Source organism: Gekko japonicus, unplaced genomic scaffold (assembly GCF_001447785.1).
Source record: "Gekko japonicus isolate JY-2015 unplaced genomic scaffold, Gekko_japonicus_V1.1 scaffold182, whole genome shotgun sequence".
In the NCBI taxonomy this organism is placed as follows: domain Eukaryota; kingdom Metazoa; phylum Chordata; class Lepidosauria; order Squamata; family Gekkonidae; genus Gekko; species Gekko japonicus.
Genome location: NW_015173128.1, coordinates 1,469,433 through 1,483,747, shown reverse-complemented (window position 1 = coordinate 1,483,747; position 14,315 = coordinate 1,469,433). Strand labels below are relative to the sequence as shown.

Below are 14,315 nucleotides of genomic sequence, written 5' to 3'. Positions count from 1 at the left end.
TCTCCCCCCCCTCTCTCTCCCCCTCTCTGGCACCTGGGGCCTCCAGTTCGGTCACTGCCTGCTGACTTCGACGCAAGTCGTGGCTTCCCCCGCCCGGCGAGGTCGAGGCTGAACCGGGGAGGCCGGTAGCGGCAGCGGCGGCTATCGGGAACGCGCGTCGTCGTCCTCCTCCTCCCCCCCTTCCCTGTCGGCGGAGCGCGGGCGAGCGCGGCCGTCCTCCTCCTCCTCCTCCCTCCACCAACATCGCCCCCACCGCCTCGGCCTAGTCAGGGGCATCGGCGGCTCTTCCTCCGGGAACAGATTGCGTGCTCGCTGCCTTAGCCCCCCCACCTTTCCCGCCCGCCGGCCGTATCAGGACACTGAAGGGCCGGGGGCGCTGCGGCCCGGGCGGGGGAGGCGACTCAACAGAGGAGAGGAAGCCGGCGAAGAGGAGCGAGGCCCCGCAGAAAGGCAGGGTGGGCTGGGGGTGAGGGAAAGAACGTGCCGCCCCTCCTGCTGGCCACAAACCCCAACCCCCGTTCCAAGAGTGTTCCGCGCGCATGCGCAGGGGACTTTTTTTATTTTAGCAAATTTAAGGACCCCCAGGAAATTTTTCACACTTTTAAGATTTTTGTGCACACGTGGGGACCGCCCCACGTGTGCACAAACCTCTCCCTGCCCCCCAGGTGGCCCCGGAGCGTGGATTTAGATATCCGCACAGACGGGGCCACTTGGCTATTAGATATATAGATTATTTCATAAGCTGGTTTGAGTCCTCAGTGTGGGGCAAAAGCAGTGTAAAATAGCTGAGTAAAAAAGCAAAATTCCAAGTAGAAGCTTGACTGGAATCTGTGCACTGACCTGGATAGCCCAGGCAAGCCTGATCTCATGAGATCTTGGAAGCTAAGCAGGGTCGACTGTGGTTAGTACTTGGATGGGAGACATCCTTGGAATACCAAGTTGGGAGGACAGGGGCAGGCTTCATTCAGCCACCTCTGTGAATATCCTCCAGGCCCCCAGTAGACGACATGACTTCCAGGTACAGACAGACATATACACACACTAAAGGAAAAAAACGAAAAAAACCTGCCTGAAGTCTGCAAAGACCTAGATTACTGGGAATAGGCACTGTGTGCATGAGAATAATCTTCTTTCCAGGGGGATCACCTTCTAATATCTCTCAGATCAAACTCCCACTTAAGCTCCTTGAGGCTGTTTGCTGCCAAAGAGAGAGATTTCTGTCTTTGTGTACTTTGCATCGGGTAGATAGTTTTAGTTTGTCAGATAAGGCACACTTAAAGTCTCCTCCTAGGAGGAGTTTCTGTCCTGGAATTGTTCCATGTGTTTGGAGGTGTTCATGAAAAATTATATGTGGTTTAAACTTAGGAACATAAAGAAGCCCCCTCTCCCTCTAAGCTGTGGAGTCTTGTGAGCAAAAATTCTACTTGGTGAGCTACCAGAATTAAAGTTGTGAGTGAGCAATTTGACTACTGCATAAATTACAGAGCAAAATACTGCTCTGGAGCCATCCTCCCTGAGCTAAGACAAAAATGTGTGAGCTGGAGGCTAAAAAGCTGTGAGCTAGCTCACACTAACTCATCTTAGAGGGAACACTGCCCGAGATGGTCTTCCAGGTAAAAAGCCCTTTTAGGAACAAATATGTATCCCAGGGATCCAGTAAAGAGCTGTCTATATTATTTAAAAATTAAAGTGGCTACTCCCTGTGACTTAGAGATATATATTAAGTTGGGAAACATTGGGACTTGAACAGATTAGGTTGCTGTTTTGCTTCAGTGCATTTCTTGCAGCATTACTAGGGCCCCGGTCACACGGGCAGGAAAATGCAGGGGGGAAGTGTGGCTGTTTGCCCCAGAGCAAAATAACGCGCGGCTGCGCAATCAGACGTCCCGTTGAGGTCCCGTGGTTAGGGGGGAGGTGCAGATCACAGGACAATCCTGTGAGGCAAAGAAGCGGCCTCCCTAGCAAAAGGCTCCGGGTTTAACCCCTTCCAGGGCTGCAGAGGAATGGTGTCCTCCGTCCGGTCCCCTCCAGGAGGAGCTTCAGCCGGGCCGCCCTCCCGCCATCCCCCCCCCTGCACTTCCCCCTCTGCCGCCCAGTGCAGAGAGTTCCTCTCGAGCAGGCCGAGCCAGGAGTGTGGGGGGGAACGGAAAAGAGGAGGGGGCTGTGTTGTTTGTTTTTAAATGAAGTGTGCGCATGCGCTGTGTTGGTACTTGTGTGCATCCCGTGGAGACTTGGGGAAAAAAACCTTTTAGCGACGGGACATGGGCGGGCGCCAGATGCCACGACCTACCACCGGAAACGCGATCAGGCGCCCGCCCTTGCCCTGTGGTTTCCGGAAACTAGTACCTCGGAGGTACTAGTTTTATACCCCGCATCTTTGGCGGGAAGCCTTGGGTTCGCCACGGGAGCTCTACGCTTCCCAGATGTGGCGCTGTGATTGCGCCTGGAAAATCCGCCTAGCTTCCGTCTCTGTAGCGTGGCTAATGCTCCGTGTGACCGCAGCCTAGGTTTGTTTTCTTTAATTAGGGAACTGGATACCCCTTCTTTTCGCTGGTTGATTTAAATCCCTAACCTTAGGAGATATTTAAAGGTCCTCATTACCCCGTTGCCATTGGGCTGTGGTTCTGGTTCACTTTCTCTTCTTTTCCTGTACCTCTTAGATTTCTTGGATCTGGAATAAACACATTCAACAGTTCCTCTCTCCCCACTAAACTCCTGACTGATGTTTCTGCCTTTCCTCCTTACCCATCCCAACTAGTTGTAGCTAAGCGCAAGATCTCAGGAACACTGTTAGCGATAGGATGCTTTGGAGGTCATTCATTCATCAGGTCACAATGCGTGGAGGCGACTTAACAGCACTTAACACACACACAAGCAGCTTTGAGTCTCTACTATGGGAGATGAATGACAAAAAAATTTAAATAGGTATGATCCTGCCAATACCTTGTAATCAAGGGGCAAGATCCAAAGTTTCTGTTAAGAAAAAGAAGAAGAGAAGAAGAGATTGGATTTATACCCTGCCCTTCACTCAGAGTCTCAGAGCGGCTCACAAACTCCTTCCCCTTCCCCTCCCCACAACAGACACCCTGTGAGGTGGGTGGGGCTGAGAGAGCTCTTGACAGAAACTGCTCTTTTTCAAGAACAGCTCTTATCAGAACTACGGCTTGCCCAAGGTCATCCAGCCAGGTGCAAGTGGAGGAGTGGGGAATCAAACCCGGTTCTCCCAGATTAGAGTCCACACACTTAACCACTACACCAAACTTTCTGTGTGACTGAGGAGGAGGAGGAGATTGGGTATATACCCCGCCCTTCACTCAGCATCTCAGAGTGGCTTACAAACTCCTTTCCCTTCCCCTCCCCACAACAGACAACCTGGGGCTGAGAGAGCTCTTTCAAGGACAGCTCTGAGAGAACTTTGGCTTGCCCAAGGTCATCCAGCAGGTGCAAGTGGAGGAGTGGGGAATCAAACCCGGTTCACCCAGGTTAGAGTCCGCACACTTAACCACTACACCAAACTGGGGGGAACAAAAGTCACTGCTTATAGTGGAATGGAACCGCCTGTCCCCAGTAGCAGCATTTCAAATTCTTGGTGGGCAGAAAAACTTTATTTTACTGCTGGAAGTGCCTTCTGTTAATGGGAAGGTTAGTCTGGATTCAGCCCAATATGTTTTTACTGCTGTCTTATAACTTCTTGTCATTTTGGCTTCTGGATGTTCTCTTGGTGTCCTTATTTTATCAGCTTTGTTTTTTGTTGCCTGTTATGCTTCAGAAAACATCTCAAGTGATCCCCCCCCCCCATGCTGCGTGTGTCAGCATTTTAAATAATGTTTTATTATTATTATTTGCGTGTTGTCTCTGAGTCCCCTACGCGGGAGGAAAGGGGGAGTTCAGCCTTAGAATTAACAGCAGGGAAGAGGGAAGAGAATTGGGGTGTGTATGCTTGTGCAAAGGAGAAAACCCAATTAATCACCCTCTTAATGGGAGGGGGGGGCCTTCTGAGATTGGATGAGAAATGCCATTTCGTAGCTCGCTTATTGTAAGTGCATTAAACTCTTAGCCCTTCAGGCATCAAAAGTCGAGCTCTGACGAGGGCTCTTCTCCGCAGCCCCAGCTGCGCCGTCAGCACAAGCTGCCATCTCCAGTGGATCAGTCCGCATGTCTCTCATGGCAGGTGGTACGGTCTGGCGATCTGACTAGACAGAAAAGCACCGGGCTTCTGTGACAGCCAATCAAAGGGCCCCTCTCGGCAGGAGATTACCTCGAGTGACCCCGGCCAGATTACGAGCCTGCATGTGAGACGGGCAGCTTAAGTGGCCGTGATGACACTGTTTTTTCCTGGAATAAAAACTTGGCTGGGTCGGGCAGCCCTCTCCGAAGGGGCCAGGGGATATTTTCCTCCCCTGGTCTTTTTGAGCCTTAAACTTGCCTTATTAAACAGTCCCCCCCTCCACACCCGCCCCCGGCTGTGGATAGTAAAAGAGCTTTTAAGCGGCAGAGGAGCATGCAGGTACGTCGGTCACTGAAGCTTCAGCTGATTGAAGGTTTGTGTTTCAAACTGCCTTTTGGGTTCTCCTGTATTGGCATGGGGGGGGGGTCGAGGTTGCGGGATGAACCAGCTCTTAGCTTGGTTACCTGTTAACGGTGGACTATTTAGGAAGTTGCGGCGGGGTTCTGTCCGCTGGGTGCAGCAGTGGGGGGATTTCTTCCAAACTTGGCAGAGTTAACCCTAGCGTGCCTCAGACTCGACTAGGAAGTGGAGAGAGCAACAAGCCGAAATCTTGTTAAAGGAATACTTGAGATAACTGGCTGATCCCACCTTCAGCCTTTAATGCTTTGGAGTGAGCCAGGTGTCGATTCCCCCCCCCCCTTTTTGTTTTGAAGCATGAGAGGTAATCCTTTTTTTCAGTTGCGGGGGTGGGGGGAAGAACCCAATGTGCCTTTTCAGCAGTGGAGGTAAATAATCGTTACCAATCAAGAGAGGTTTTTTAGGTAAAGAGGCTGAGTGGCTGCCTGGTTGCATGTTTTAAGGAATGTAAGCCTCTTTTTAAAACGACAAGAGCAAAACAAAACCACCAGTGTTGTACCAGTTAGTAAGGGGGCGCCGAATGTCACAGTCACATCATTTCAGTTCAAAAGTCCCCATTTCGAACTTGGATTCTCTCTGCTCAGTGTGAAATTACGGTTGTCTCCTCTCCCCTTGTCCTACTAATGAAACGGGATGTAACTATTGCCACTGAAATAATCATCTCTCTTTGCACCAGTTGGCTAAAAAAAAAAGGAGGGGGAGCTAGAAATCCATTTGGGCAAAAACAAATGGGGGGGTTGGAATCAGTTTGGGCAAAAAAACCCCTCATAATGCATACAAAAACTCTTTGAAAGCATATTTGTACATCCCTCATTGTAGTGATCTTTCTGGCTCTTTTCTGACCCGTTGATCGGGGCTGACCCAAGAAGGCAGAAAATCCACATGGCATCGTCCCCTACGTACACAGTATGTGAAATGGGGCACGATCCACCCTGCTGTGGTGCGGGAGAAACTTTCTGGTGGATGATGCCCCACAGGTCAAACCTGCCTGTCTTCCTGGTCAGACGAGTCCTTCCGTAGATCGTGCTTTCTTCTTTGAGTGCCAGGGGGCTCATCAAGCCAAGCCTCAATGCTTGTTTTGTTCTGCAGCAGGAACATCGTGTTGTCTGATCTTGCAAGATGAGACCCGTTTGCTGGAGTTCACTTCTCTTAATTTAGTAAAAAAAAAAAAACCAGCCATCTTAACCAAACCAATGCATATTGTGTGTTCTTTGGCCCATCTGGGAGCAATGCATGGCTATATTAGTGTTGGCATACTTTAGATTATCCTAAACAAATGGGGCAGGCGGGGGCATTCCGCAGGGTCTTTATGTGATTCAGAAATATGGTCTCCCCCCCCCCCGCCATCATGCCCTCCCCTCTCCAGCCCGCTTATCGAAATATCTCTCGGGTATTTCAGAATTGGAACAGCTGACTTGGAACTGAAGTTGTCGTCAGGGGACAAGAGCTGTGTTCAGCCGGGAAAGACTGTTTTAGTTAGGACTGCATTTAATTAAAGCAGTCCTAAATTGCAGTTTTAAAAAATTGGTGTATGTGTTTTTAATGCTTTTTTTGTGCTTTATTAATATCGTGAGCCGCTTCGATCTCTGTAAGAGAAAAGACCGCTAATAAATATTTTAAATAAATAAATAGAAAGGTGTACTTGGGTACATGGTTGGTTTGGTTTGGTTTTTTAAATAAATGCTGGCCTTGTCAAACATTTCATGTTTTCTATCCCTGTTTTTCTCCAAGGAGCATAGGGCATTATAATTAGGTTGTTATTCCTAGAGGTGTAAGTTTTCTAAAAAACCTTGAAGCCTTGGAAAAACATGGATATTTGGGGGGGGGGGCAGAAATTTTGGGGGAAATTGAAATATATTGAACACCTACTTTCCTATCAAACCTAATTTTACTGTTTCACCGTAATAACTTAGCATGTAGAATAGAATTGTTTATTGGGCATATTCATAGAACTTAAGAAGTATTAAAGCCTTAGTTTTCAACAAGCAAACTTGCAAATAGGCTCAGTATTTGAGAGTGAGCTGCAAAATGCTGTACCTTTTGCTACCTTACTGCATGTACTTTATTGACATATGAGAGGTAGTACGAAAAATAAAAGTTGAAATCATAAAACAAGTTTTATAAGTAAAGAAAACAAAGTGTATTTGGATAAAGATAGGCACAGCAGTATATTTTGGATAACAAGTTCAACATTGAAAATATTAAATTCTTGAGTAGCATCTTATTGTAATGCACTCAGTGGCTGATCAGTTGTGGCCAAAACCGGTCAAATTTAAGCGTTCTTCAAAATATGTTGTATATTTCTACAGTATATATAGGAATTACCATCTAATACTGTAAGTTCTTACATCAGGTTTTTCTGCACATTTTGAGTCATTCCACTGCAAAAGAAAAAATGCTTTACAAGAATTTTTTTCTATGCTTTCCTAAATTTCTTTACAGCTCTCCTAAATTTCCATTTCTTTACAGTGAAAAAAAAGGGGGGGGGGGTCCTCAGGACAAAAACAGAAATGGTTTTCTCCTGAATGTTCCCCACTCCCCTCCCAGCCATTACCCTCCCATACCTCTACCTGGCAAGGTGTTGTTGCTGTTGTTCAGTCGCACAGCCAAGTCCAACTCTTCATGACCCCATGGAACACATCACGCCAGATCCTCCTGAGTTTGCTTAACTTCATATTCATTGCATCGATAACACTGCCTAACTATCTCATCCTTCGCCATCCCCTTATTCTTTTACCTTCAATCATTCCCAGTATCAGGGTCTTCTCCAGTGAATGCTCCGTTCTCATTTGGTGGCCAAAGTATTTGAGCTTCAGCTTCAGGATCTGGCCTTCCAGGGGACAGTCAGGGTTGATTTCTTTTCGGATTGACTGATTTGATCTCCTTGCAGTCCAGGGGACTCTCCAGCACTATAATTCGAAAGCATCTAGTATTTGGTGCTTGATAGGCAAGGTAGATTAGGCCAAAAGAAAGCAACTGGCTCTAAGACCTGCTGTAGAGTGCAAATTTGAACCCCAGCAATGTCTGACAGTTTGCCCTTGGGGTAGAGATGTAAAATTTCTGTAAATTTTGAAGTTCGGAAAGAAACCCGGTTTTTTTCCGGTTTTTTCCGGGGGAAACGGAAATTTTCCGAAAAATTGAAAAAAATGCTACATTAGCATTTCTTTTGTCTTTTCTAGATTGAAAGTCATTCTGTTACTTTAGGAACATAAAATATGACTATGGACATTTTTACCTGGCGTGAAATTATCACAACTAGCATATTAAAAATATAGTGTATCCAAACCCACCCACATGCAAAAACAAAACTGAAACTTTTTTATTTTCTTCTGACAACCGCACCTCCTAAAGGAAGAAATGCATCTTGTTCTTGCATTGGAGAGTTCAGTTTGTAACCTAGGACTTGCTTGTCCTCAGTGCACAGAAATTAGATCAATCTGATACCATTATATATATTAGAAATGATTTGGAAAATATTTGAACACCTTGTCTTAAAATATTTTATTCATCATATTAAAATAAAACGTTCCATAATCATTTTCTTTTCTTTTCTTTTCTTCCGATTTTTCCAGTTTTTCATAAAAAAACAAAAAAGGCTTCAGGAAAAAAACGGGGGGAAAACGGTTTTTTTCGGAATTTTTCTGGTTTTTCCCCAGGCCTTCACATCTCTACCTTGGGGTGCTGTCTGTTAAAACAAGCAATTATGTGTTATCAGAGCCATTGGACATGGCAGCACTGCTTTGTTTTAGTCTGAACTCACCAAAGTTTCAAGCCAGAGATCCGGACCATCTCTCTGTTCAGCAGCCAGCCCCGGATCACACAGTGATGTCAGGAGGATAGTTAAAAACACCGTGTGATGTTTTGAGCATATTCGTTTCTCCTGTGTGTAGGGGGCATGAAAGTCCTCCTTGGGTCCATGTTCAGTAATGTGGTGGATGGTCACTAAAGACTGTCAGCTGGGGCTACCTTAGTGATAACATCTTCTTGGAAGTGACATGAAACACTTCTGCGCATGTGAACTTCCTGCAATGGTATACCTCATCAGTCAGGGCTCTTTTTGTAGAAAAAGCCCTGCAGGAACTCATTAGCATAATAGGCCAGAGCCAACAGCAGAAACTCATTAGCATATCGGGCCACACCCCTGACAGCACAGCTCATTAGCACATTAGGCCACACCCCCATGTTACCAGAAGTGTGGCCATCCAGCCACACCCACCCTTCGCTTCTTATTCTGTTTACCTCGTTTGTTGTCAAAACCCAGGACCTTTTTTTGTAGCAGGAACTGTTAGGCCACACACCCCTAATGTAGCCAATCCTAATGAGTTCCTGCTGGGTGTGGCCAACATGGGAGCCAGCCGGAACTCCGTTCCTGTGCGTTCCTGCCCAAAAATAGCCCTGCCTCATCTGTGCTGCATAAGAAGATATCTGACTTGCATCAGAACACCTGTGATGGCTCCCCCCCATAAGAATCCTGGGAATAGTAGCTTGGCGAGGGTGTTGAGAATCGATTGCTATTGGAGAGTCTAGCTCTCTTTGTGAAAGTATAGTTCTTTGGGGATTGTCTGGTCTGGAAGACCATGGGGTTCATCTATATGGATAAATGCAGTCAGTCAGCAAAATACATTCTGGGCACGATTTAAAAAAAAGACTACCACATTTAATTGAATAAAATCAGTTGAAGGAATGTATGCAAAGCAGAAAACATCCAATAACAACAAGCAATGGCAAAAAAACCCAGTAAAAGGCCAGGTCGCTGGACCAATAAAAACAAAGCTCACTTCTGTGAGACCAGTTCTTAAGATAAGTCCATTATCAGGTTGAAGAGAACGGGAGTGTTAATTCCATCTCAGTTCCATCTCAGTCACAGTTCATCCTTTCAACGCAGGGTGTAGCCAGCCCCACCCTGCGAAGCCTAATGAGTGAGAGAATAACAACAGCAGCTCCCTTTTCTTATGCCCATTCCCCTGCCCTAAGGCAGCCTGCTGATAAGAATTAGGGAGGTTTACAAGGACAATCCTCCGCAGTAACAAAACCTTGAAGCCGAATGTAGTTATGCTGGGAGCAGATTGCTTCCAGTGACTTGCAAGGCTGGGTCCTGCTAAACTTATAACCCTTTCCCGCCAACAGAGCCAACAAAATATAAGCCTAAACAACCTCCATTCCTACAGGGCTGGTGCTAATGATGATTAAAACCTGTTTGAGTCTTCAATGCACATGTGTTTTCTGAGCATTAAGGAAGCATGCCTTAGAGTGATGGGTGGGGGCTTTTTGCTGCCCTTTTCTCATGAAATCAAAAGTAGGGTAGTGTTTAGAGTGTTAGAATCCCTCCTCTGCCACGGAAACTGGCTGGGGGACCTTGAGCCAATCTCACGCTCTCAGCTGATCCTACCTCACAGGGTTGTAGTGGGTTAAAATGGAGAAGATAACACTGTAAGCTGAGTCTCCACTGAGGAGAAAGGCAGTGTAGAAATCAAGTAAACAAAATAAGTCAATAAATTATCTAGCTCATCCGACAGCCAGGGTTGCAAATAGGCACTTGCTTGGTCACCTGTGAGAAGTCGCTGTGTATATCAAGGCTTGTTGTGGATACTTATTTTGCAGGCAGGTGAAGACAGCTACTGCCGAACACTTTCTGTAGTGGCCCCTACTTTACTGAACAACTTTCCTTTTTTTGTCCCTGGTTTGGTTAAGCTTTGGGAGATTTTGCAAGGCCAAAAAATGGTTAGTAGATTCAGTTTCAAGGCCAGTGTGTCTGTGTTGCTGTAGAGGCATGGGGTGCTCTTATTTTGTTTTTATTAACATCGTAAACCATCTTGAGTCTCTTACTAGGAGAAAGACAGGTCAACATGTTTGGTGGAAGTGTAAAGAGGCAATGTTATATTGGAGAAGGGTCCATGAAATGTGACAGAAAATATGTTTGTTACCTCCGCCATTTAAACCTGAAATGTTTTTGCTTAATATTATACCCGATGTAAAAGATAAGAAGGTCAAATATCTAATTATACATGTAGTTATAGCAGCAAGAATTTCATATGCTAAGTATTGGGAGAAAGCAAAGATACCAACAGAAAATGAACTTTTGATAAAAAAAATTTGGAATAGCAGAAATAGATATATTGTCAAATCTATTGAAGGACAGAAGTAAACGAAACGTAAGAAATAGCTGAACACTATTTTATGACTGGGTGGAAAGAAACCTCAAAGACCAAGAACAATGAATAAACATAATATAAATTTGGAGGAACTCCAATTTGAACTATAGAGAATTAGACTCTTATCAGGAAACATAACAGAATATGTCAGCGATTAAGTGACACTAACCTTAGTAATTATACAGAGAAACAGAACTGGAAACAAAGAATTAAGACTGAAAATATGTAACAGCTGTTATACAAATTTGATGAAATTTTCCTTTCTGTCATATCCCACCTCTTGAACTCTTCCCACCCTTATATTTTTTGTCCCATAATATATTAAAACTCAATTAAAAAGTTTTAAAAACCAATGCCGTAAACTGATAAATTATAATCTACCCCCCCCCCCTTTCCTGGCACAGTATTTATCATAGTTTTGAAATGGCAGATCGCAAAAAAAAAAAAAAAAAAAAAGACCACAGTTTATCCATCAAATGAAGGCAAACAAATAAAACCCATTTATTAATGCAGTGATCCAACCAATAATTTAATAAGCATGAATCTAATAGTAATTATAAAGACTTTTTTAATACGCAGGTAAATAAATATTCCACTTAAGCAAACAACCAGAGTATTAGAATATTGTTAGTGTTCGATCAGCACAAAATGAATAAGATTTCACTGGCTTGGCAATGTGAGAATCTACTTTGTTTACATGACCCAGAAAAGAAGCTCCTATGAAAACTGTGTCCTGGTGAGCTGGGGGAGGGGGGATATTACATGCCTCCTATTAACCAAGGTAGCCTTTGCTGCAGTGAAATTGCACCACATGTGGCCCCAGTCCCTCATCTTGTGTTGGGAAGGCTGTAGCAGCATTGGTTCCTCCATAAACTGTTGGTGGCATTGCCCCACGGTCTTACCATTCTGCGGAAAAATAACCGTCCCAATTAAGTAGTCAAATCTAGGTTAAATGTTTCATCAAGTACCAACATTCTATATTACTACTACTACTACTACTACTACTACTACTACTACTACTACTACTACTTTTATACTGCTCTCCCTGCAAAGTGGGCTCAGTGCAGTATACAGCATTAGATGCCAGAAGCCTCGTTGGTGCGGGAAAACCTTTGTAAACTAGAAGTGCTGGTTCTGTTGCTTTTTCTCAGGATGTCTGTATTGGCACAAATGGGCTTGTGACTTTTTTTGTGATGGCATTTGCATGACTGCCCCACAGGCATCAACAGGAGTACTTCGATTTCATGGGAGAGTCCGTCTCCCTGCCCCCATCTCAGTATTCAAGTGGCTTGTGGTCTTGGTTTACTTACTGATATTTGGAAGGAAGTGGGGAAGAGATCCTTCCTGGATTCTTGTCTGAAACCTTGTGATTCTTCCCCGTCCCCCGGTCACCAGCCTTGTGGTGTAACTTGGAATTATTCCATTTCAGCAACAGATTTCACGTCCTTCCCAAGAAGAAAAAGTCGAAGAAAAAATAGAGGAGGAGAAGGCCGAAAAAGCTGAGAAAAAGGAGGAGGAAAAGAGAGATGAAGACGAAAAAGATGAAAAAGAAGAATCCAAGTGAGTATTCCAGGGATTTTCTTCAGACGTGCTTGCCGTTCCTTGAATATTTGCTTAAAATAAATCGGAGAAGGATATTGTCCATAGCAAGTTGGTGTTTTAACACCTTTCTCCAAAAAGCTGTGGTAGGAATCTTCCCTCCTTGGTGATTTCTTAGTAACAAGCCACTCCCAGTCACGTGTACACAAGGGAAATCCCTCCAGGGGATCCTGAGTGTTCAGTGGCCTATGTCCAGGGATGTGTTGTGCCAGGTGCACAGGAAAACATCCAGAAATAACTTTGAACAGGAAGCCAGGCTGTGCCTCTCCAAGACGGATTCACTGGCTGTCCTTCTCTGCAGGGCCGCAGGTGCAAGTGATTTCTTACAAGGAGTGCAGCGTTCAGAAGAGCCAGGCTAGTAGGCTTGCGTCAGAGGTCGATTAGCCCAAAGTCACATAGCAGGCTTCATGGCTAAGTGGGGATTTGAACTCTGGTCTGCCTGCTCCAAGTTGAATGCTCTGTCCAGGATGCCCCGGTGATGATTTTAAGAGCAGCTTTCCATCTGACTCCTCAAAGACAGCTTTACTGTTCTGTTTAACAAGTGCAATCAGTTAGGGATTCAGAGGAAGCACAATTATTTTGCAGTGGTGGCCATGAGCATAGATGGATTTATAAAGGGGATTAGACAGTTATTAGGAGGAGAGTTTCATCAATGAGTACTGGCCCCAGTGAGTGAAGGGAGCCTTCATCCACAGAGGCAGCAAACGTCTGTATACCAGTACTGGGACTGGGAGGCAGCAGCAGAAAAAGACCTTGATCCCTGGGCTCTGTTAGTTTTGCTTTCCCAGTGCAACTGGTTGGTTATGGAATCAAACAGGATGCTAGACTTGATGGATCACTGGTCTGATCCAGTAGAAGAAGAAGAACAGATTGGATTTCTACCCCGCCCTTCACTACCCAAAGGGAGTCTCAGAGCGGCTTACAAACTCCTTTCCCTTCCCCTCCCCACAACAGACACCCTGTGAGGTAGGTGGGGCTGAGAGAGAAGAAGAGATTGGATTTATATCCTGCCCTTCACTACCCAAAGGAGTCTCAGAGCGGCTTGCAATCTCCTTTCCCTTCCCGTCCCCACAACAGACACCCTGTGAGGTAGGTGGGGCTGAGAGAGAAGAAGAGATTGGATTTATACCCCGCCCTTCACTACCCAAAGGGTTCTCAGAGCGGCTTACAAACTCCTTTCCCTTCCCCACAACAGACACCCTGTGAGGTAGGTGGGGCTGACAGAGCTCTGACAGAAATGACTCTTTTTCAAGAACAGCTGTGCCAGAACTACGGCTTGGCCAAGGTCATCCAGCCAGGTGCAAGTGGAGGAGTGGGGAATCGAACCCGGTTCTCCCAGATTAGAGTCCAGGCACTTAACCACTACACCAAACTGGCTCTCTGTCAAACTGGATCTCTGTAGAGCTCTTCTTTATGCCCCTACTAGTCCAATTTTGGGCTGATTCAAGAGTTAGCAGATAATCACTGTTGATATAGAATGCTGTGAATTCTTCCTACATCTTCAGTTCTTAAAAATGGTTTCCCTGGCTCTGTTTCCCACTTCTTTTGAGAATGGGCACTAAGCCCTGTTCTACTAAGCCGTATGGCTTGAGGTGAGGATTGCCAGCCTCCAGGCGACACCTGGAGATCTGCCACTATGACAGTTGATCTCCAGACTACAGAGATCAAGTTCCTTGGAGAAAATACTGCTTTGGAGGATGGACCCCATGGCATTGCACCTGGCTGAGGGTCCCTCCCCAAACCCCACCCTCCCCAGGCTCCATCCCCAAAATCGCCAGGCATTTCCCAACCCAGAGCTGGCAACCCTACTCGTGGGCACTCCATGAAACTGCAGAGCGCTCGGGTTAGAACGGATAAGAGGAAGTACTTCTTCACCCAAAGAGTGATTAACACATGGAATTCACTGCCACAGGAAGTGGTGGCGGCTACAAGCATGGACGGCTTCAAAAGGGAATTAGATAAGCATATGGAGCAGAGGT

General features: G+C 45.8%; 1 protein-coding gene across 9 annotated transcripts in view; it reads left to right on the top strand.

Annotated features, from left to right (window-relative positions):
* The window catches only part of NCOR1 (nuclear receptor corepressor 1), a 160,187-nt gene that overhangs the window by 61,803 nt on the left and 84,069 nt on the right, over positions 1 to 14,315 (top strand). For 8 of the 9 annotated variants that reach the window (XM_015422051.1, XM_015422057.1, XM_015422055.1 and 5 more), the window contains one exon: positions 12,167 to 12,297. In XM_015422051.1, the coding sequence (XP_015277537.1) occupies positions 12,167 to 12,297 (131 nt within the window). Of the gene's footprint in view, positions 1 to 4,409; positions 4,508 to 12,166; positions 12,298 to 14,315 lie in introns of those variants that run through there. The other variant, XM_015422059.1, reaches the window with a different exon arrangement.